Here is a 19716-nt window from a genome sequence, read left to right on the forward strand (position 1 = left end):
CTGCGCCCCACTCTGGGTCCCCAGAGCCTTCTGGAAGGTTTCTCTCAGCACCTCATCCAATTTCTACACATTGGAGACAAGGCTACGGAGACCCGAGATAGGCAGGGTGGGCCCACCGTCCACAGCAAGGGGAGCCAGAGCCCTGGGCCCCCAGTGGGCAGGACAGAGCCCCTCCCCAGAGCTCCTGGGGGCGGGAAGCCCCCGAAGGCCAGAGCTGCTGGGGCCGTTCCCGCCTCCCTTGTCGGAACTCTGAATTCCTCCTCCTGTCCATGTCCTCGGATGGGAGCGCGTTTGACGGGCCACACGCGTGCCCGACCCTCGGCTGACTCTGACCAACTGTCTGTCCCGTGGGGTCAGCTGTAGAGCCACTTCTGCAAAAGGCCCCCGAGCGGCTGCTGGGGCCGCCCTGGCCCAGCTTGCCCTCACGGTGGGAGCCGACAGCCCTTCCAGGGCTGGGTCCCCTCACTCTGCTAGAGTGACACACCACCCCCGCCCCCGCGGTGGCAGGTGCGCGCGTGGGGAGGGCGCAGCAGGCAGCGCTGAGTCTGGGAAGCCCCTGTGCACCCAGCCCCGCCGACTGTGGGTGTCTCGCTCCTGGGAGCTGCCGGCCACACCTCCCACGGGCCTGGGGTGCTCTTGGGGGCTGCACCCACAGGTGGGCACTCCATGGCCCTGCAGTGGCCCTGCTCGGCCAGCAGAGGAAGGTGGCTGTCTGCTCAGTGTCCCGTGAGCGAGCTGAGCCAGAGAGAGGGCGCTGAGGTCAGAGGGATGGAGCAGATTTTATTTTGGGTATCGGCAACCTACCCCTCGGGGTGCCAGGCCCGTGGTGCCACAGGACAGCCTCGAGCAGGCACTGCTGGACGGGCTGCTGGCCGCCGAGGGCCTGCGACAGGTAATCCACACCCCGGTCCACCTGGCCAGGCCAGGCTGGGGTGGGAGGAGAGGGGGGCAGGGCAGGGCCGCCCCGAGGGGCTGGAGGGGGCTGGAGACCTGGGGTGGAGGCACGGGACTGGTCTCAACCCCAGGAAGGATTTGAGGGCTGCTGGGGCGGGGCCTCCACCCGGAGACAGTAGGAGTGGGGTGGGCTTCTCAAGTCCGCAAAGCTGAGCTGAGCCGGGGAGCAGTGGGGAGGCCGTGGGGGCCCGGTCCCCCCAAAGATTTGGCTGTCGGTTTCTGCAGGGGCGACCCTCAGGGTGGTGGGGAAGGGCAGGGGTCCCTCAATCTTGGTCCTGGCCCGCAGTGTGCACGGTTGAGGGTGGCGAGGCCCGGGGACCTTGAACCTCGAACCTCGCCTGGTAGCCCTGAGCTGACCTGGGTGCCCGCGCCAGTGCCAGCCAAGCTCCCGGTCAGCCCGGCCCACGGGCTCGGGCTCTGCCAGGCCCCAGATAGAAGCTGCTGACACAGCACTTCGGGGATGAGCCTTTCCCAGCCTGCGCTGCTGCTGCTCCACACGCCCTGCGGGCTTCTGCGGGAGTTGTAATAGTTTTGCTCTGTGCGGGGCTGGCATCCAGTGCCTGCAGCAGGGGAGCAGAAGGGTGCCTGGCGGGGCCTCTCAGGCAGTCAGAACGGAGGGCAGAGGGCCAGCACCCGGGCAATGGCTCCCCTGAGCCTCTCCACCTCTGTGGTGGGCAGGCCCTGACCCCCAGGTTCTGCAAGGCAGGGGCCGGTTGTCACCACCGCAGAGGAGACAGACCCTGTGTCCTTGTCCCCGAGGCCGGGCCGAGTGCCAAGGAGCCCGAGAGGGGCTGTGCTGGATAAGGGCTGAGTGGCTGGCTGCTCTCCTGGCACTGCCCACCCTACCCGCCACTCGCCCCTCAGTGCCATCCACTCTGGTCCCCTCTGGCCGTCCAGTGGGCCATGTGGCTGCCTCTGCCTGCTGCCCTCGGCTAACGTCCCACCCAGCCAGGTGGACAGGAGGGGCGCGTCCCCTGGGAGAAGCTCCCCAGCTGGCAGAGCACAGCCCTGATGCACCCTCAGAAGTGGGCCACGGGCGACAAAGGCGTGACATAGCTGATTTCTAACACCTCCGAGCTGTCCGTGTTCACGCTCCCCTTGGGAGGCAGCAAGAGTTTGACCACAAAGACTTTGGAAAACAGGTTCTGAGCAGACCCAGGCCTCGAATGCCAAAGGTCTAGAGGGCCTGCTCTTCGAAGGGGCTCCCCTGACTCCGAGGGCAGCAGGGCCTCATGTTAGACCTGTGCACAGGCCGGGCGTGGGGGGTGGGCTTGGGAGGACAGCCCCACCCTGTCCCCGCCTTCACACACGTGTCCATCCACCCACTGCACCTCCATTTTCACAGGTACATCCTCGCCGTCACTGTCTGTTTCCCTCCCTCCCTCCTTCCCTCCTGCCTTCCCCCCGTCCATCGTCCATCCATCCACCCCCACCAAGTGTCCACCCGCCCACCAGCCATCCACCCACCGTCCTGTGAAGCAGGCGTTGATCTGACTGCCTCTCCATCTCTTCTCCTGTCTACTCTCTGCACATTGACCTCTCATCCCTTCTGCAGACCCACCCATCCACCTGTTCTTTAACTACCCACCCATCACCCAGGGATTCAACACCTCTCTTTCTATTTATACACCAATCCATCCTTCCACCCATCCCACCATCCACCCATCCATCCATCCTTCCACCCATCCCACCATCCACCCATCCACCCATCCATCCATCCATGCCTCCATCCAGTCATCCACCCATCCATCCATCCATCCATGCCTCCATCCAGTCATCCATCCATCTTTCCATCCATCTATCCAACCACCTGACCATCCACCCATCCATCCAGCCATCCAGTCACCTACCTATCCGTCCTTTCCTCCATCCCTGCATCCAGCCATCATCCATCATCCACTCATCCATCCATCCACCAAATCTTCACTGAGCACCTCCTGGGTGCTGGGAAGGGATGACCCCAAGATGGGTCTTGTACTCAAAGGGTGCACAGTCTAGGGGCACAGACCAGAAGTGCACAGTGTTTCAGGGGCTGTAGAGTTTATAAGGGGCCAGTCAAGGGGCAAGTACCACAGTGGAAGAGGACGACTGAGCCCCCACCCATCACATTCACCCTGACTACACTCAGAGACCCCAGAGCCTAGCACACAGAAGGCCACTGGACAGGACAGTGTCCAAATCTGAAGGCCAGAGGCCTGGGCCCTACCACTGTGCAGGGCGGATGGCCTTTCCGATGGGCCCTGCTCCCTGCCCCTCCCCCGTCAGTGAGCCCCAGAGAGCCAGCACGTGGAGACACCAAAGGGAGTTTACTGCACAAAGTGGAGGGCTGCAAGCGGGGCGGGGCGGGGGGCCCAGTGCTGTTGCGGGTGCTGGTGGCTTTGGACACGGAGGCCCCAGCACGTGGCCTCTCTCTGCACCGGCTGCGCCTTCCCTGGGAGCTTGCAGCTTCTCTGGAGGTGGTCCTTTTGCCAACCAACAGCCAGAGTTCCTTTCCTCCCGGAACTGTGAGGGGCAGAGCTGGGGGTCAGAGGGAAAGGTTGGAGGGTCCAGGAGCAAGAGGTGACGGATGTCGGGGGTGCACGCGGGCCAGGCAGACCATGAGAAGCAGCTTCTTCGGCGGGGCCAGTGGGGGGCGGGGGGGCGTTCATCTGGCCGGCCTCTCCCCCGGGCACGTGGGTCGGGAGCCAGGAGGTGCCGCCGGCGGTGCTGCAGCCTTGGGAAAGCTGAAACACAGGTCGGAGGAGCATCAGGCTGCAGTCCGAGGAGGGGCCGTGGCTCTGCCTGTCCGGGCCTGCAGCCTCTCTCTGGGGGTCCCTGGCCTGCCCATCCCACCCCGCTCCCCCCAGCCCAGGAGGAGCAGCCTCCCTGCGACAGCCCCCGAAACCCTGTGTCCACCTCCGGCCTGGAAGCCTGCTTCCTGATACCGCGCTCTGGTGCCCTGGGCCCTGCTCGGGATTCAGGGTGGAGGGACGCTGCCTACTGCCTGTTTGCCAGCTGGCCTGACAGCCCCCAGCCTAACCCTGGGGTCCCGGCCCCCCCTCACCGAGGTGGGCAGCAGCCCAGAGCGAGCCCCAGCAGACCCCTCGGGCCCCTCCCCGAGCAGACGACGCGCTCCTGCCTGACAGAGCCGGCCTCATGGCGGCAGCCCCCAGGCCTCCCTCCTCCCCCAGGCCGGCGGCCCTGGCTCGGCCCAGCCGCCATTTGTCAACGTCCTCGGGAGCACGTGGCGCCCAGAAACCAGGGCGGGCGGCTTGGCCGGGACCACCCCGCCGGGACGTCTGCGGGAACATCCCGTTTAGCGTAGCTCAGCGAAAACCGCTCCCACCTCCCACGCCGTCTACCTCTGATGACGCAGCCGCAGCCTTCCCGAGCCTCTGGCCGCCGCCGCCTCTCCGCTGGCTCGCAGCGGGCGCGCCTGTGGTCAGGCCGGCGACAGCAAGGCGGCCCTCACGCTTGCGGGCGGGCACTCTTCCTGCCCTCGCAGGCGGCCGGCCCAGCACGTGCCCCCCGCTTGGCGCCCGCCTGTGCGTCTCCTGGCCCCCACTGTGCACACGGGCGGCACCCGGAGCCAGGTCCCAGCCCTCCTCCGTCACCCACGGAGCACCTCGGGCCTCCGTGGGCTCGTTTCTAAAGCGGAATGATGGTGGGGCCGCCCCATGGGCGTGCAAACGCTCATGCCTGGAGCGCGCGTGGCAGGGGCCACGTGCTGAGGGAGCAGAGCTTCTGACGGTCAGGCTGCAGGCCCTCTGGGCCTGGGTCCTCTGCGTGACTAGGGGCTGTGTGCCCTCCCGCAGGGAGGCGGCCTGTGGGGAGGAGGGTTGGGCCCACGGCTGTCCCTCCCGCCCACCCTAGGGTGCAGCGATGCTCACCTCGGCTGCCTCCGTGGCCCCTGAGATGGCTGGCCGGTGCCCCCCGGGGCCCCCGGGACACCCCCCACCGCTGCTGCCCAAGCCCGGGAAGGACAACCTGCGTCTGCAGAAGCTCCTGAGGAAGGCAGCCCGGAAGAGGACGAGCAGGGCCGGGCCGCCTGCCCCGCCCGGGCCTTTCCGCACGTCCTTATCGCCCGTGAGCGAGGCCGGCCATGACCAGGAGACCCCGGCCCCGCGGCTCGCGGAGGCGCCACGGGCGGTGGCCACCCTGCCCTGCTCCCCCCACACCCACGTCATCCACCACGTGGCGTCCCCCCTGCAGAGGTCCACGTTCTCCACCAGCCTCACCCAGCTCAGGAGCCTGGCTTCACACTCCAAGCCCACGGGGCCCCGGCTCGCAGCCCCGGTGCCAGAACCCGCCCAGTCCCCCTGCGGCTTTGCCCAGGTCTCAGGCCCCACCGTGAGGGGCACCCACATCAGCCAGGTGCACTTCCGCCGGGCACCGTCCCCGCAGGCCGGGACCCCTGAGCCCTTCCCGATGGCCCCGGATGGTGGGCCTGGCGACCGGGCCCAGGGCACAGCCATCCGCCCTCCCAGGGCTCAGCCCCTGCTGCCTGTGGTCCGCATCCACTCACTGCCCGCCAGGGCCCAGGCTGCCAGCCCTCGGCACGGCGAGCCCTCTGTGCCCAGGCCGGCCCCCGGCTTCCAGGCCTCGGGGCCCAGAGAGGCCAGCAGCCGGGTGGTGGTGTCCACTGCCCCCACCTACCGCTCACCAGGACCCTCACCTTACAGGCCAGCCTCCGTGGCCCCCGAAGCTGGGCACCGGGAGGACCCCGCCCCGGCCGGCCCTGCCGCCGAAGCTGAGCAGGCCTCCAGCCCCCGAGAGGCCTCAGCCCCTGCCCCACCGTCAGGCCCCCGCCCGTGCCCTGTCCCCAGAGTCGCGCCCAAGCCCCAGCTCAGCGGCTGGACACGCCTCACGAAGCAGCTGCTGGAAGAGGCGCCCCTCCCGGGGCCGGAGCCGAGCCCGGGGCACGCGGGGCTGGGAGGGGCAGCCCCCACTGACTCGGCGCCCCGGCCGGCCCCCGCCTCACGGCCCTCCAGGATGTGGGACGCAGTGCTGTGCCGCATGTCAGTGGCAGAGCCCCGTGGCGGCCAGGTGGGGCCCCGGGATGGGGTGCGCGCCCCGCCTGGCCTCAGCCGCCTGCCCTTCCTTTGCTGGCCTCGCTTCAACGCCCGGAAACTGCAGGAGGTGGCCGCCCAGCCCCCTCCCATGCGCTACCCCATCCCGGCCCTGAGCCCCCAGCCCAAGAACTTCAATCGTTCGGCAGCTGGCTGGAGGCTCCAGTGAATGGCCGGGGGGGACCCCAGGACCGTGGGGTGGACAGAAGAGGGGCTGAGGGTCCAGCTGGGAAGCCGCAGCCACAAAGGACCGTGGTGGGAGGTGGGACGCGGCCGGGAGCGGCTGGGATTAAGGAGGCGGCGGGTTTGGATGGTGTGGAGGGGCAGGGAGGGCTCTGCATTGGGGTGGGGGGTGGGGACTTCTGGGGTGAACTTCTGGGGAGACAGACCGAACACAAGTCTGCTCTGAGGCTGGGGCTGCATGCGTGACCCTGCAGGGCAGGGCCGGCCTGAGTGTCCTCACGGGGGCTTGCGGCAGGAGTGCAGGAGGTGGTCACCAGCGAGACCTGGGAGGGCCTGCCTGGGTCCAGGGAAGCTGCAGGCGGGGATCAGGGCCCAGCTGAGCCCCACATGCTCTGGGTGATGAGCCCTGATGATTGACAGGATGAGCAGGATTCTGGGGCCCCCGCCCTTCTGCCGAGAAAGGTTGGGGGGACGAGTTATGCTGTCGTGCGGAGTGGGAGTGGTTGGGGTGACTCAGTCGCAGGCACCGTGGGCTCCGTTAGCTGCATCGGCGGCTTGACAGCCGCGCCTCCCAAGGACGGAGGCCTGACAGGTGCGGGGAGCCAGGTCCAGGCCCGGGTGGGAGCTGGCCCCACACCCCTGCCCCTTCACTGTCACCTCTGCTCCCCCCGCCTGGGTGCAGAGCTTGAGGGGGACTCGCTGATGGGAGACAGAGGGGTGGGGTCTCAGCCTAGATGCTGGATGAGGAGGGAGGTCCGAAGTCAGCCTGGCCAAGTGGCGGGGGGGGGGGGGGGCTGTGGCCCAGAGGGGGCAGCGATGGGGACCCCCAGTCTGCACTCAGCTGGGGTCTGACTCGGGACAAGAGCTGGGGCCCAGACGGGGCAGCCGTGATACGAGGGGGACACGGAGGTGCTGGGGGGAAGCTCCAGCCGCAGCCCCCGGAGCAGGACTCAGAAGGGGAGGAAGCCGTCAGGAGGGGACATGATGGATGCTGTAAACAGATCCTGGGACCCAGGCCGCTAATAAAAGTGTGCGTAACCGTAACCATGGCAGCGGGTCACCTTTCTGACTCTTCACCAGGTGCCGGGGTGGGCGGTGGAAACGGGAGCGGCTCCTCACTGGGGCAGGAGGGTGAGGACAAGGTTCTGGCTCCTTTGAAACCCTCACAGCCCACTGCCAGGTGGGAACCTGAGCTCCCAGGGCTCCGTGTCAACCCCCTCCTGCCACGCTCACCCTGTGGTGGCCGGGCCGGGCTCACCTGCCCGAGGAGCCCGGCTGGGAGATGGGGGCCTCCTCCCAGCAGGGAGTCTGCGCTTCCCTGTGGGCTACGGGAGCAGGGCAGCAACCAGGGGATGGTGGGGTGGGAGGGGGCACGAGTCTGTGGACTGGAGGACCAGCAGAGACGGGCTGTGGCCAGCTCTGAGGCCAGGCATTCAGCCCTCACATGTCACCTCGCAGTCCCTGCCACCACGCACCCAGAGCGGCGAATTCTGCCCACGACACGTCGTGCTCTGGCCGCCGCCCCCGACTCACCGAGAAGGACGGCCTAGGGCGCCGAGCCCTCGTCCACGAGCACTTTCTCGTACTTCCCGTGTCCAGTGGCCACAAACTTGTACCTCTTCGCAGACGGGGTGCTCTGTCGGGGAAGGAGGTGGAGAGCAAAGGTGAGAGGCGCAGAGGGAGATGGCGCTGCCTCTTGGAAGCCCCCCAAGGTGTGCTGAGGGCAGCTCTCCTTCCCCTCACCCGCTGGACCCGCCCTCCCGCGTCAGTCACATTCCGACTCTACCTTAAGCATCGTTGAAGCCTTGGGGCCTCCTTTCTGCTCCCAGAGGTTCCTCTTGCTCAGGTCTCCAGCTACAATATCCTGGGGGCAGAAGGCGGCCACATCACAGGGGCAGAGCCCTGACTTGGGGGCTTGGAGCCCTCGTCACTTCTCCTGCCTGGCCTCGCAGCGCCAAGGCCCCGGGGCCCGCACACCTGCCTCCTTGGGTGACAGTCCAGGGGAAGAGGCCGGGAAGGGAAGGTGACATGGTCCATCTTCACCTGGCCCAGCAGCCTTCCCACGCAGCCCTCCACAGGAGCCAGCCTGGCGGAGACCCCATCCCCCATGCACCACAGTGCCCTCTGCCCATACTTCAGCCTGGACAGTCTCACGCTAGCCTTCCAGAGGGAGCCCAGCCGTGCCCCGGGATGGGAGCCTACCTTGCAGGCGGGGGACTTGGCGGAGGACTGAGCCTGCACCTCTCCCGTCTCCCAGCGACTCTTGGTGCTCGCCACGGCCATGCTGGGCAGCTCGATGGACGGCTGGCGGGCTAGCTTTGGGGTCCGGCCAGAGGTCTGCAGAGGAGACAGAGCCCAGGACCACTTTACTGGACAGCCACATGGAACACATCAGAGAGGCCTGTGTGAGCCGCTTCGGCACACAGATGATGTCCTCTGTATGGTTGCATTCCCCCAGGACTGCTTATCCAACGCAGGGCTGGAAGAAGGCGCTCTGGAAAAACGTGTCTTCCTCCCCTCGGTGTACTTGTGAAACACCCCCCTTGCTCTGCAGAGCACAGGTGATGGGTGAGATATGAGACAAATGTGGGGCTGTCCTCGTGCTGCCCCTGGCACAGGGTCGGAGGAGCAGGGGTTGAACGGAAAGGTGTTGGTTGGATGGAGTGATGGTTGGATGGAGGGGAGCTAATTGGATGAAAGTGGATGGAGGGGTGTTGGTTGGAGGGAGTGGTGTTGGTTGTGTAGAGGAACATTGGTCAAACAAAAAATAGTGGTTGGACGAAAGGACATTGACTGAATGGAAAGACCTTGATAGGATGGAGGGGTGTTGGTTGGATGGAGTAGTGTTGGTTGGATGGAGGGGTGTAGATTGGATGGAAGAGTGTTAGTTGAATAAAAGGGTGTTAGTTAGTTGGATGTGGGGGCGTGTAGGATCAATGGAGGGACCCTGGTTGGATGGAGTGGGTTGGTTGGATAAAGGGTGTTGGCTGGATGGAAGAGTACAGGTGAAAGGACAGGAGCTGGTTGGATGGAGAGACATTGGTTGGCTGGAGAAATGGGTGCACGAATGGAGGAGGCCCTGCAGAAGCGGAGGGGCCTGTGCGCACCTCGATGGCCTGCGTGTACTGCTCCAGCCTCTCTTCAATCGTGGAGATGGGCAGGGCTGGCTGGGACTTCTTCATGCTGTTACTGGAGGAGAGGAGAAGGGTCATGGCCCAGGCCCCCTCACTCAGCTTCTATGCCCACCCTGAGCTCCTACCAGAGCTTTCTCGGGCCCCCAGATCTCCATTCCAGTAGGGTCCCCTCTTCAACCCTCCCTTGGAGATCCCCGAGTCCTGCCTGGGAAGCAACCAGACATACCTCTTCTGAATGGAGCGGTGCAGGGACTCAGTTCTGTCGCTGAGCTGTGGAGGGCGGGCGGAGACTGAGCCTCCGAAGCCAGAGCAAGGCCCCCAGCCCACCCCTCCCAGCTGCTCCCACCCACCAGTCCCATCGCCCAGTTTATGCGTTTCACAAGGCTCTGCTGAGAGCCATCCTGGCAGAGAAGGAGGAGGCCGTGCTCCTGTTCTGGAGCTGCCCTGTGGCTGCCTCTCTGGGACTGTCATTGGTCATGAGTCCGGGACAGAGGACTAGGCTTTGGGGCTTAACCTACTTTGGTGCTGGGGCTCAGGGGAGGCGAGCCCGGGTCCGTCCCCTCCAAGACCAAGGGGCTGGGCGCCCTGCGCTGCTGGCATCTCTGGTGCTGGGAACAGAACGTCTGCGGTTACGGGGTCTGAATGGTCGCCCCCTTTGCACCCCTCCTGCCCCACCCGGGACTGGTTGAAGGAAACACCTTCCCCTCCCTGGGCCTCAGGTCCTTTCCCGCCCTGCCATTCTCTGGTTCTGGAACTCTCGGCAGCAGGAGCTGGTGAGTCCGGGAAAGCGTTGTTCCATCAGGCAGGGTCACCAACCCCACCACCCTCTGAGGCTGCGGGGGTGCTGGCTCCCTCCGGGCCCATCCCACGAGGCCCGCAGGGCATGCAGGAAGCAGAGACAGAGGCAGCCCGGGGGCCAGGGTGTGCCCAGACCCTTAGGGGAGCCGCCGGCACCTGCTCATCCTCTACCTCCTTGGTCTCTGCCAGCCCTGGGCTGCCCTGGACGGCTCCCTCGGGGCCTTTGGGCTCTGTGTCCTCTGTTCCCGGCCCCTCCTGGGGCTCTGAGTCGGGGCTCAGACGCAGCTCCTCCAGACAGACCCCGGCTGGGGTCAGCTCGTTGCCACCCTGGCTCCCAAAGGTGTGCTGGCGGGGCCTGTGGCGGGGAGGGGGAGGCAATCCAAGAGATCGAAGGTCATTTGATCACTTCGAGTCCCTTCCCGTTTCCAAGCCTCAGTCTCCCCATCTGTAAGATGGGTGGTCAGACCAGTTAAGTGCCCAGGAATCTCAAGACCCCGGCCTCTTTGGGGAAGTGAGCCCAAGGACCTCAGAGCCTGCCCTCTGTCCCCAGGGCCATGTGACCAGTGCCCACCGCCCCATCCCCGCACACTGAGGCTAGGCCCAGGCTCCAGGCCCTCAGGACCATCCCTGGCCCGTGTCTCACTTGTTGGTGTCCCTGCCGGCTGGCCTCCTGGGGCCGGGGCCGCCTGGGCCCCCTGCTCCTGGCCTGCTCCGTGTTGGGGCGAGCGGGCCTGGGCGGCAGGTGGGAGCTAGGTGGGGTCTGAGGCTTGTCTGGGGGCTGGTCAACTGAGGGACAAGGCAAGGGCTGGGGTCACAGCGAGGGCCGCAGCCGCGAGGAGCAGGGCTGACCAGGCTGGCTGTGGGGCGCGGGGGAGGCCAAGCCGCTGGCAGCCTGCGCGACTCTGCACTGGAGCGGGACTGACCCTGGAGAAGAAGATGGGAAATTCTCGCATTTTCCATGATTTCAGGCCCCTCGGTGTTCGTGCCAGCCAAGACCCAGACCACCACCCAAGGTGGGCCGGGGTCCGAGCCAGCGGCAGGCTCACAGAGGGCCCATTCAGCTGGGCTACAGGAGGCCAGGCAGGTGCGGGGGGCAGGGAGGCCTGGCGAGAGCAGGAGGGTCCACAGAAGAGCTATAGTGCCCCCTGCTGTTGGGCGGCCAGTTGGGGACAAAGGGAACAGGACCGGCAGGGCTGCAGCCATCCCAGCGCCAGTGGACGGGCCACCCTGCTGCCCCTGCCCCCCGCCCCCAGCTCAGAAACGCAGAGACAGATGGGGGAAACTGAGGCCTGGAGGGCGGCCGTGGGTAGAGGGCCACGCCAGGAGCAGGGCCCCGGCCAGGCAGCTGGCTCTGAGCGTGGATGGGAAGGGGTGGTGGAGTGACGGGAGGGGTCTTAGCGAGAGCTCGGGGCTGCTTCAGGGACCTAGGAGGGGACGGGAGGTGGCCAAGAGGGGCTCCGGCGACCCTCGAGGCTACAGGGCCCCGAGCCTGGAGCTGCCGAGCGGAGCTGGGCCCCTGACCCCGGCCTGTGGGGTGCTGAGAGCGGCTCAGACCCCCGGGGTGGGGGGTGGGTGAGGCTCCAGAGCAGACCCCAGCCCAGGGCCCCTCCCCCTGCCTGCCCTGGTTCAGAGCGCCTGCACATCTGGAAAGCTTGTCCCCCCAGGCCGACTGGCGGCCGCACATCTGGAAATACCTGCTCCCCTCCGTGGGAATGGAGCTCGCTGCCCCGGGGGAGGAAGGGGCGGCGGCGGGGGCGCAGGGCCTCCCTGACGTCAGTGGGCTGCAGATGTGCTGATGGAGTAACCGCCCGGCGGCCGCAGCTGGTCTGGACAGGCCGGGGCCCTGGGGAGCCCAGCAACGAGATTCCTCCCGTCCCACCCGCGGCACCAGCACCCCCGCCGCCGCCCTCCTGTCTCGTTCTCTTCCTCCTTCCCCCCCTACGGCCACGGGGGCATTTTGGGGGGCCACTGGGGTGGCGGGAGCGGAGGGAGCCGCTCGGACACAGGTTAGGGGGCTTGGACAGAGCACCCCTCCTCCACGCTCTGACCCCCACTTGCCTGTCCTCCTCCTGCCCCCCCTCCGGACTCTCGCCCCGAGGGGGGGCCCCACCGTCCGCGGTCTCCCCAGCCCCGCAGTGCTGCCGCCGCTGCTCCGGCTTCTGGGACCAGTCGCCGAAACCCTCGTCCTCGTCCAGTTCAGGGCCCTCCGAGGGCTTCGGGCTGAGGCTGAAAGAGCAGGCACGTTCTCAGGGCTGGGCCAGATGCCGGGCAGGGGGCTGACCCCCCACCCCCACCCCGTCCACAGCGCCTCCCTCTCTCACACCCTGGGCTCCAAGTGCGGGAGACCCCATCTGCCCCAGGGGCAGCACCCCACGGCCGGGCCGAGGCCCCCCCATTGTCAGAGAATCCCTGAGGGCAGGACTGTGCCTCCCCCACAGACTGGAGCTACCTGAGGCCAAGACTGGGCCACACCCTATTAAGCCAGGGCTCCCCAAGAACAGGGCTACGTCTCCCCGCTCAGCCTGGGGCTCCCCAAATGCTGGGCTGTGTCTCTCCCCTGCTACCTACGGTCCCCGCGGGTCAGGGCCGAGTTTCCCTCTGCTCTCCCGCCTGAGCCCTGCACCCTGTCCCCCACGGCGGGCCTGTGGTCCAGTGGTCCCTGCCTGCCCCCAGCCCCTGCCTGCTAGGCTAGGGACCTGGCCCGAGGGGCCTTGACCGCTACAGCACCCCACTCCACCCAGAGCTGCTGACTCGGAGAAAATGGAACAAAACAGGGCCTGGGGGAGGGGGAGCGTTATTGGAAAAACAGCCCAGCCCAGCTACAGAGGCCTCCCGGGCCCCGGGAGGGAACAAGCCGGCCCTCGGCCCGCCAAGTTGGATGTGGCCTCAGTGAGTCACAGATGGCAAGGACTAGGGCAAGGGGCTCGGGGGCCAGGGCCCCACAGCTGCGCTCAGAGTCAGTCCAAGCAAGGGGGACCATGCAGGGTGACCAGGGCCGGAGTCAGGACCCCGGGAGGCTGGCCGGTAGGGGGTGGCTCCACACATCTCCGGCCAGGTGTCCGGCAGACTCCGCTGGCACCTGGGGCTGTGATGACCCACACCCTAAGGACACCCCCACCCCCCGGCCCGGGTTCCAGGGCTGGGCCCCCCACTCCTCGTCTCAGCTGCTCTGGGGCCTCCAGCCCAGGGCCTGACCCCCGGGGGAGCCCTCTGCCCAGGGGCGCAGGACAAGTGAGCTGGCAGTGTCGGCTTACAGCTTCTCCTGCTCTAGCTGCTCCAGGGACTGGCCTCCTTCGCCCTCATCCTGGGCCCGAAGCTGCCAGGCCCTCTCCTGCTGGCACTGCCCCAAGGCGGCACCCTCCTCTCCTTCCACGCTCCACTGAGTGGCGAGCCTGAGGGACACAGAGAAAGAGTCAACACCGGGGCCCGTACCCCACTTCCCCCGTCCGAGCAGGCCCCAGCAAGGCCTCTCTAGGCCTCAGTTTCCCCATCTTTAGAACAGAGATCTTGAGGGGTGGTCGGGAAGGGGTGCTCGGGTTGGGGGAGGTCCCAGGGTGCTGTTGGTCTCTGGGCGTCCACGTGCCTCCTGGTGATGTGGGGGCCCCTGGGTCAGACAGGCCTGGGGAAACCCCAAGGATGGGACCAGACCCTCCATCCCCTTCCAGCAGGCTGGATCCCTGGACCTCATGAGAGCCAGGACACTGGCTAGTGTAGCTTTGGCCCCAGGCAGGGCCCGGAGGGTACGGGAAGAGCCGGCTGAGGTGCGGAGAGCTGGCTGTGGCCGCCGGACAGCTGGGGTCACTCGTTCGTTCTACCTGAGTCAAGTGACTGTAGCCTCGGCCACTTGGGCGCTGGTGGCCTGGGCTGAGGTCAGGCCAGAGGCGGCCCAGCTGGGCAGCCACGCCCCTAACGCGACCATCCCAGCAGGGGCGATCCTTCCTGCCCCACAGGAGCACAGCGCTGTGGGAGACGGCGGCCCTGCTGGAGGACCCGAAAAGGGCTTGCCTTCAGCCGGGACCTGACCTCTCAGCTCACCCAACACTGCCCCCGCCCCCGGCCCCTGTGCAGAGTCTCTCCGGGCTGTGCCGTCAATGGGGAAACGGAGGCCCACGCAGAGTCAGGCTCAAGGGACCTCACTCCCACACTTCCTGGGGTTCCTCCCTCGGGTCTACACAAGGTCGGCCTGAGACCGGGGGTCCGGGGCCAGACGACCCTGGCCCTGGCCCAGCAGATCTCAGGCTGTTGGCATCTGGTGGGCACCGCAGGCCTCGGCCAGCTGGCACGGCCTGCCCACCCCAGCTCCCCCAGAGCCCGGGAGAGGGGTCCTGGGTCTCCGTTCTACAGCGCTCACTGCCCCGAGCTGGGGTCTCAGCCCCTTCCTGCCGTGTCCCCCGCCTGACCCCGCAGCCCGCTCCTTCAGGGCCCCCGTCCCCTGGCCAGGGTGGGCCGGCTCTGTGGTCCCGGCAGCCGTGCCAGCACATGATCTAATCTCTCCTAGGTCTCCTCGGAGCCTCCCAGACAAAAGCCAGGCCCCTCCATAGCCCCAGCTCGAGGCCCACTCCCCCCGCGGCAGCCACACGGGACCCCAGCCACGCAAACCGAACCGCCTGCTCAGCCCTCGGCACCCCCGGTCCGCCCCCCGCCCCGTGCCGCTCCTCAGAAGCGACTTTGACTCCCACCCCCTCCCCACCCGGGCCCCAGGGAGCCACTTAATCCCCCACACCTGGCTCCCATCAGCGTCCTGCTCCAGGCCCTCGGCTGGGGGCTGGGGGCCACGTCCTGTCTGGGGAGGAAGAGCCTGGGGTGATCTCGGGGATGTTGGGGACCTAGGGTCCAGGGCTCCTCCCCACATGAGCACCAACAGCCCCTCCAGATGGAGGGCAGAAGCCTAGCAGGGCAGTGGGGGGAAAGAAGGTGCCCACAGCCTCTCCTGGGGCAGCCTGGGGGCACCCGGGGGGATTCCTCCAAGGGGTGAGACCGGCACTGCATCCCTTTCACTGCCATGTGGAAGCGGCACACGCCTGTGGCTGCGTTGGGCGTTTGGGATTTTTTTGGCCAATGTGTGGGGGTGTGTACACGGGCCCCAGTGGGATGTGTGGGTGGGCCTGGTGGGGCCTCTCTCAGGACGATAGCTCCTGCCCCCCAGGCCCCTCCCCCAAGCCCCGGGGACCCTTCACTGGTACAGCTGAGGGCAGAGGCCACACGGCCTGGTCAGCCCACCGGTAGGGCGATGTGTCCCGGCCAGCAAAGCCCCACGCAGGCCTAAACTCAACCGCGCAATGCACAGTGGGCCTCCCTGGCACACACACACACACACACACACACACACCAACACATACTCACACGCACACGTGGCAGGAATGCACACGTGTACGTACACACTTTCTCCTGAGCCCAACACTCAGGCCCACGTGGGCGCACACACCCACACTCCACGCATGGGTCCCAACGCCCCCCACCAGGCACACTTGTGCACACACGTGTGCACACGGACGTCCATGTGCTGACAGAGTCGGGCAGGGGAGCAAGGTGAGGGCAAGGTGGCAGCCCAGGCCCCGGGCCGTCCAGGGGGCCCCAGCACTCTGTTTAGTGTTTTCCTGCCGTCGTCCTGACAACGCGCCTGGCCAGAGGCCAAGGCATGTTTTCTGAGAACATTACTCCTGAGGAGCTGGCCCCTGCAAGGGCCACCCCTGCTCCCTGCCGTCTGCATGTGACCCCTGAGCCCTCAGGGGCAGGGAGCTCAGGGGGGCCAGAGCAGGGTAGCAGGGTAGGGGTCTCGCCAGAGCCCCACACTGGGAGAGGCTGCGCTGGCCCCCAGCCCCTGACCCGGCGGCCCAAGGACGGAGCCGGCGCAGCCCCTTTCCTCTGGGCCTCCTCCCTTCCCGCCCGCCTGCCCCAGGATGTGAGTAATGCCGCCCCTCCTGGCCCCTCCCATGACCTCACCCCCTCACTGTTCCACAGCTGGGTTTCGTTCTGGGAACTGAGAGGGGGGCGGCTCTCCTGGGGTGGGGTGGGGGCCCCTGGCCTGGGAAAGGCGCCCCCGGCCGGCGGCCCAGACCCCTTGGCACGCTCGGCGGAGCTGTCAGGATGCTGGCGTCGGCTGGCCGGCCCGCCCGTGGCCCTGGCTCAGCCCGTGCGCAGCTGCGAGGGATTTGGTGTTCCTGCACAAATGCAATTATCTCTTTCCTGCGTCTGCTCTGGCTCCGGGCGCGCCCAGGGTTCAGCCCCAGGGGCTGCTGAATGGGCTCTGCACCCCCCCCTCCCTGTGTCACGCTCCAGCGTGGCGCCTCGCCCCACCAGGTACACGAGTGTGCACAGACCCCAACGGGCCGGCTATGGCCCCCTGTCCTCAGTTGGGCTCCCCAAGTTCAGGGGCTACCCCTGCTGAACACGTCTACCGCCTACCGGGCCCCTCCTCTCCTTCCTCCGCAGCCCCCCAGTCTCCACCAAGGCTTCGATGGTGCCAGTCCCGGGCCTGGTCTGGCCCTCCCCGCTGTCCCAACCTCCTTCCTCCCCTGCCCTGTGGTGGCTCCAGAGGGGGCATCAGGCCTCGGTCCCGTCTCGACTCTGCCCCCTGCAGGCAGCTCACGGCCACCCCACCTGCTTCTCGGCGCTGAAAGCTTTTCAGCCTTCTGGAAAGAGCTTCGGGGCTCAGCTGGGGGGCCGGAGCCCAAGGGAGGACCGGCCTGCGGGCCAGGCCAGAAGTGGGGAACTTCCCCCTTGAGACCTGCAGGGCACCCTCCTGGCCATTGTACCCTGGACACCACGGGCAGGAGCTGGCTGGGAGGCCTGGGGAGCTGGGCTGGTCACCCAGCCGGAGCAGGGGGCCCCTGTCTCCTTGTGACCATCAAGGTGTCCAGTCCCCTCCCGTGCCCCCCGCCCTGGGGTCTTGTACGCCAAGGTGGACATCTGCAGAGCAACCGGCGCCTCAAGTGACCACAGAGCCCACGCGTGAAGGGACGGGGTGTGGGGGGGCCCGAGCCCCAGAGAGGCCACCCAGCCTGGCTTCCGGGGCTGGGGGACAGCACGCACCCCCCACCACCTCGGCTTAGAGCAGCCCCCGAGCGCAGAGACTGGGCCCCGCCGGGAGCTCAGGAGAGGGCAGTGGTGCCTGGGCAGCACCCGCGCCCCACAACTCAAGGGGTGCCCCTCACTGGTGGGCAGCGTGGGTCCCGCCCAGGCAGCCCGGGGGAGGGTCCACGGCGGGCACCGGGATGCTGGCTGTCACTCATCCGTGCAGTGAGGCAGCTGTGAGGGGTGAGCCAGGCACAGAGATGGCCCCGAGCGAGCAGGTGGGCAGTGGGCGGGGTGGCAGAGGGTGTGGGCACGGGAGCCGTGGCTGCTGGGAACCTGGCCACCGCCCCCTTGCCCTCCCGACTGCCCTGGCACTGGTCCAGCCCCCCTCCCGGCCCACCCCCCTTCAGCAGTGCCTTCCTGGGCGTGTCTGTACCCCACTGGGTGTCTTATGCCAGGGAGACACCCCACAGGGCAAGCCCCACCCCACTGTCCAGGGAAGCTCAGGAATCGAACTTGAACTTGAGTCTGAAAGATGAGCCTCAGAGGCTGAGGGCAAGAGCAGAGGCAGGGCCAGCGGGAGGGAGAGCTCCGAGTGGTGCCCCGCCTCCCCCGTGGGGTGTCCCCGGGCGAGCCCATGCCAGCACAGGTGCCGTCAGATCAGCATTTGGGAAGGAGGCCCAGCTGGGACGTGGAGAAGGGGGAGATGCCAGCTGGGGGTGGGGGGCAGTGAGGAGGGGGAAGCTGCAGCCTGGGTGCTGCAGGGGCAAAGGGACAGGCCTCCAGAACTCCCCAGGAGGGGAGAGGTGGGAACCTGGGAGGGGTCAGCCTTGTGGGCGGAGGGGGGGGGGGGGCACTGAGTTGAGCTTGGACGTGCGGGGTGTGTGGAGACCTCGGGGAGATAGCCAGTAGGAAGGAATGGCAGGTGGGGAGGGGCCCCGGCTCACCTGGGGATGAATAACCTCTAAGGGAGCCATGGGGACCCCAAGAGGGAAAGGCTGGGGGGCACCAAGCCCCTAGGGGCTCTAGGCCAGAGGTTCCCTCTGGTTTCCCTCCCTCCGGCCCCTCCCCGCCCTGCAGGGCACCTCCAGGGCCTGCTGTCCAGGGGGGCGGTCACAGGGTTTATGGCTGAGGCCCAGCCTGCACGGTCAGCCTCCACTGGGGGCCTCGGGGTCCCCCTCTGCTGGGGGTGCGGGAGTGCCAGCTCTTCCAAAGTCCTGTGGGGCAGGACTCAGGGGCAGAGAAGGACCCGGGAAGATGGGGTGCAGAGGCTAAGCTGTGGGTCTGGGGGAGACCGAAGTTTCCGAGCAGGGGGGAGGGTGATTGGAGGGGACCTGAGGTGGGGAGCCCGTTGCCATCCTCGGGGTGACCCGATGAGGCCCGCAGGGACGGGGCGTGGAGGGGCAGGAGGGATGGCTGTCAGTCACCCCGGCAGGAGGGAGGGCCCAGGCTGCCCAGGGAGGGGCCGCTGCTGGGCCTGGGAAGCAGTCCAGGCGCTCCAGGGAGGAGAGGCCGGGCGTGCCAGGCTGTGGCTCTGTACTGTCTCCCTGACCTTCCTCTGCAGGGTGAGACCTCAGGCCCAGCCTCAAGCTCCCCAGCCGTTAAAAGGGGTGCTGACCCACTGGGCAGGGAGAGAACTGAGACCACCCCCTGAGGCGGGCCCAGCTCCCGCTTCCCCACGGCTGGCACTGCCGGCAGACCTGTGTCCCCAAGAAGGAGGCTGCAGTCCCAGCAGGGGAGGCCCGGCCCGCACCCTGCCCCATGTCCCTCTTGGCCACGTGAGCAGGTCACGTGCGGGAAGCCTCCCTGGATGAGGGGACATCTACCTGCAAAGCTGGCTTTCCCCACAACCGTAGAGAGGACGGCACCCCAAAGGGCGCGGGCCAGGGCGGCTGTGTCTCCAGGGCACCGGGCTGGAGCCTGGGGGAGGTGGCACAGCCTCGGCCTCTGGGAGCCCGAAGCTAGCAGGAGAGAGGCCAGCCCTGCAGGGGTTCATGCGCCCCGAGGCTACAGCACCCTAGGGCGGCCCAGAGATGAAGGGCAGAGCGTCCTGCCCCCCCAGGACCGCAGCTGCTCCCCAGCCCCGAGGGAGGGGAGGGCTCTGGGACCTGGGCCGGTGGCCCTGGGGCAGCGGCCAGAGCAGCCTGTGGGTGGGGCCTGTCCATCAGCAGTGCGTCAGCGCAGACCCCACCCCGCCGCCGGCACTGCCTCCTGCCCCTAGGGGGCACCGCCCCCGTCTCACAGCAGACAGGGCCGAATCTCCGCATCACGGTGTGGCCTCCGTGCCCAACACCCCTTCGTCTTCTCCCAGTGGGGCAGTTCTTGGGGGCGTCTCATTCAGGGGAACCCCTAGCTGCCCTGCCCAGAGCCCCCAAAGGCAACGACCCCCTCCTGCACGACTTTCCAGCCAGCCCCGGGGCAAACTGGGGAGGCTGCCTCTGCCTCAGCCCTCCAGCCACCAGGGACCCTTGGGCCAAGCCCCGTCCCCGTCTCCTCTGGGCCTTCACCCCACTGGTCCCTGGGGGCCACATCTGCTGGCTCCAGACCCCACTCAGCTGGGGCAGTTCCACCGCCCGGTTCTCGGC

General features: G+C 67.5%; 2 protein-coding genes across 5 annotated transcripts in view; one reads left to right on the forward strand and one right to left on the reverse strand.

Annotated features, from left to right (window-relative positions):
* Nucleotides 1–3241: 3241 nt before the first annotated feature.
* LSP1 (lymphocyte specific protein 1) overlaps nucleotides 3242–19716 on the reverse strand; it is a 36319-nt gene continuing 19844 nt past the window's right edge. For 3 of the 4 annotated variants that reach the window (XM_029207246.1, XM_029207247.1, XM_029207248.1), the window contains exons 2-11: nucleotides 13372–13509; nucleotides 12176–12343; nucleotides 10274–10472; nucleotides 9838–9927; nucleotides 9546–9589; nucleotides 9293–9374; nucleotides 8388–8522; nucleotides 7972–8049; nucleotides 7719–7821; nucleotides 3242–3677 (exon numbers count right to left, since the gene is read on the reverse strand). In XM_029207246.1, coding sequence (XP_029063079.1) covers nucleotides 7732–7821; nucleotides 7972–8049; nucleotides 8388–8522; nucleotides 9293–9374; nucleotides 9546–9589; nucleotides 9838–9927; nucleotides 10274–10472; nucleotides 12176–12343; nucleotides 13372–13509 — 1024 coding nt within the window. In that variant the 3' untranslated portion in view covers nucleotides 3242–3677; nucleotides 7719–7731. The remainder of the gene's footprint in view (nucleotides 3678–7718; nucleotides 7822–7971; nucleotides 8050–8387; nucleotides 8523–9292; nucleotides 9375–9545; nucleotides 9590–9837; nucleotides 9928–10273; nucleotides 10473–12175; nucleotides 12344–13371; nucleotides 13510–19716) is intronic. The other variant, XM_029207249.1, reaches the window with a different exon arrangement.
* Nucleotides 3552–6171, forward strand: LOC114887648 (basic proline-rich protein-like). The gene is made up of 4 exons (XM_029209429.1): nucleotides 3552–3645; nucleotides 3801–4001; nucleotides 4058–4683; nucleotides 4807–6171. The coding sequence occupies exons 1-4, from the start codon at nucleotides 3552–3554 to the stop codon at nucleotides 6169–6171; spliced, it is 2286 nt and encodes a 761-aa protein (XP_029065262.1).

Source organism: Monodon monoceros, unplaced genomic scaffold (genome assembly GCF_005190385.1).
Source record: "Monodon monoceros isolate NGI ecotype Baffin Bay Population unplaced genomic scaffold, NGI_Narwhal_1 Super_Scaffold_7, whole genome shotgun sequence".
Classification (NCBI taxonomy): domain Eukaryota; kingdom Metazoa; phylum Chordata; class Mammalia; order Artiodactyla; family Monodontidae; genus Monodon; species Monodon monoceros.

Excerpts from the sequence above, each read along its gene's own strand:
- LOC114887648 (XM_029209429.1), top strand. The coding sequence starts at position 3,552 with ATGAGAAGCAGCTTCTTCGGCGGGGCCAGTGGGGGGCGGGGGGGCGTT. Across the intron at positions 4,002-4,057 it reads CCCGGCCCCCCCTCACCGAG|ACGACGCGCTCCTGCCTGAC; the intron begins GTGGGCAGCAGC and ends CTCCCCGAGCAG. Across the intron at positions 4,684-4,806 it reads AGGGAGCAGAGCTTCTGACG|GGTGCAGCGATGCTCACCTC; the intron begins GTCAGGCTGCAG and ends CGCCCACCCTAG.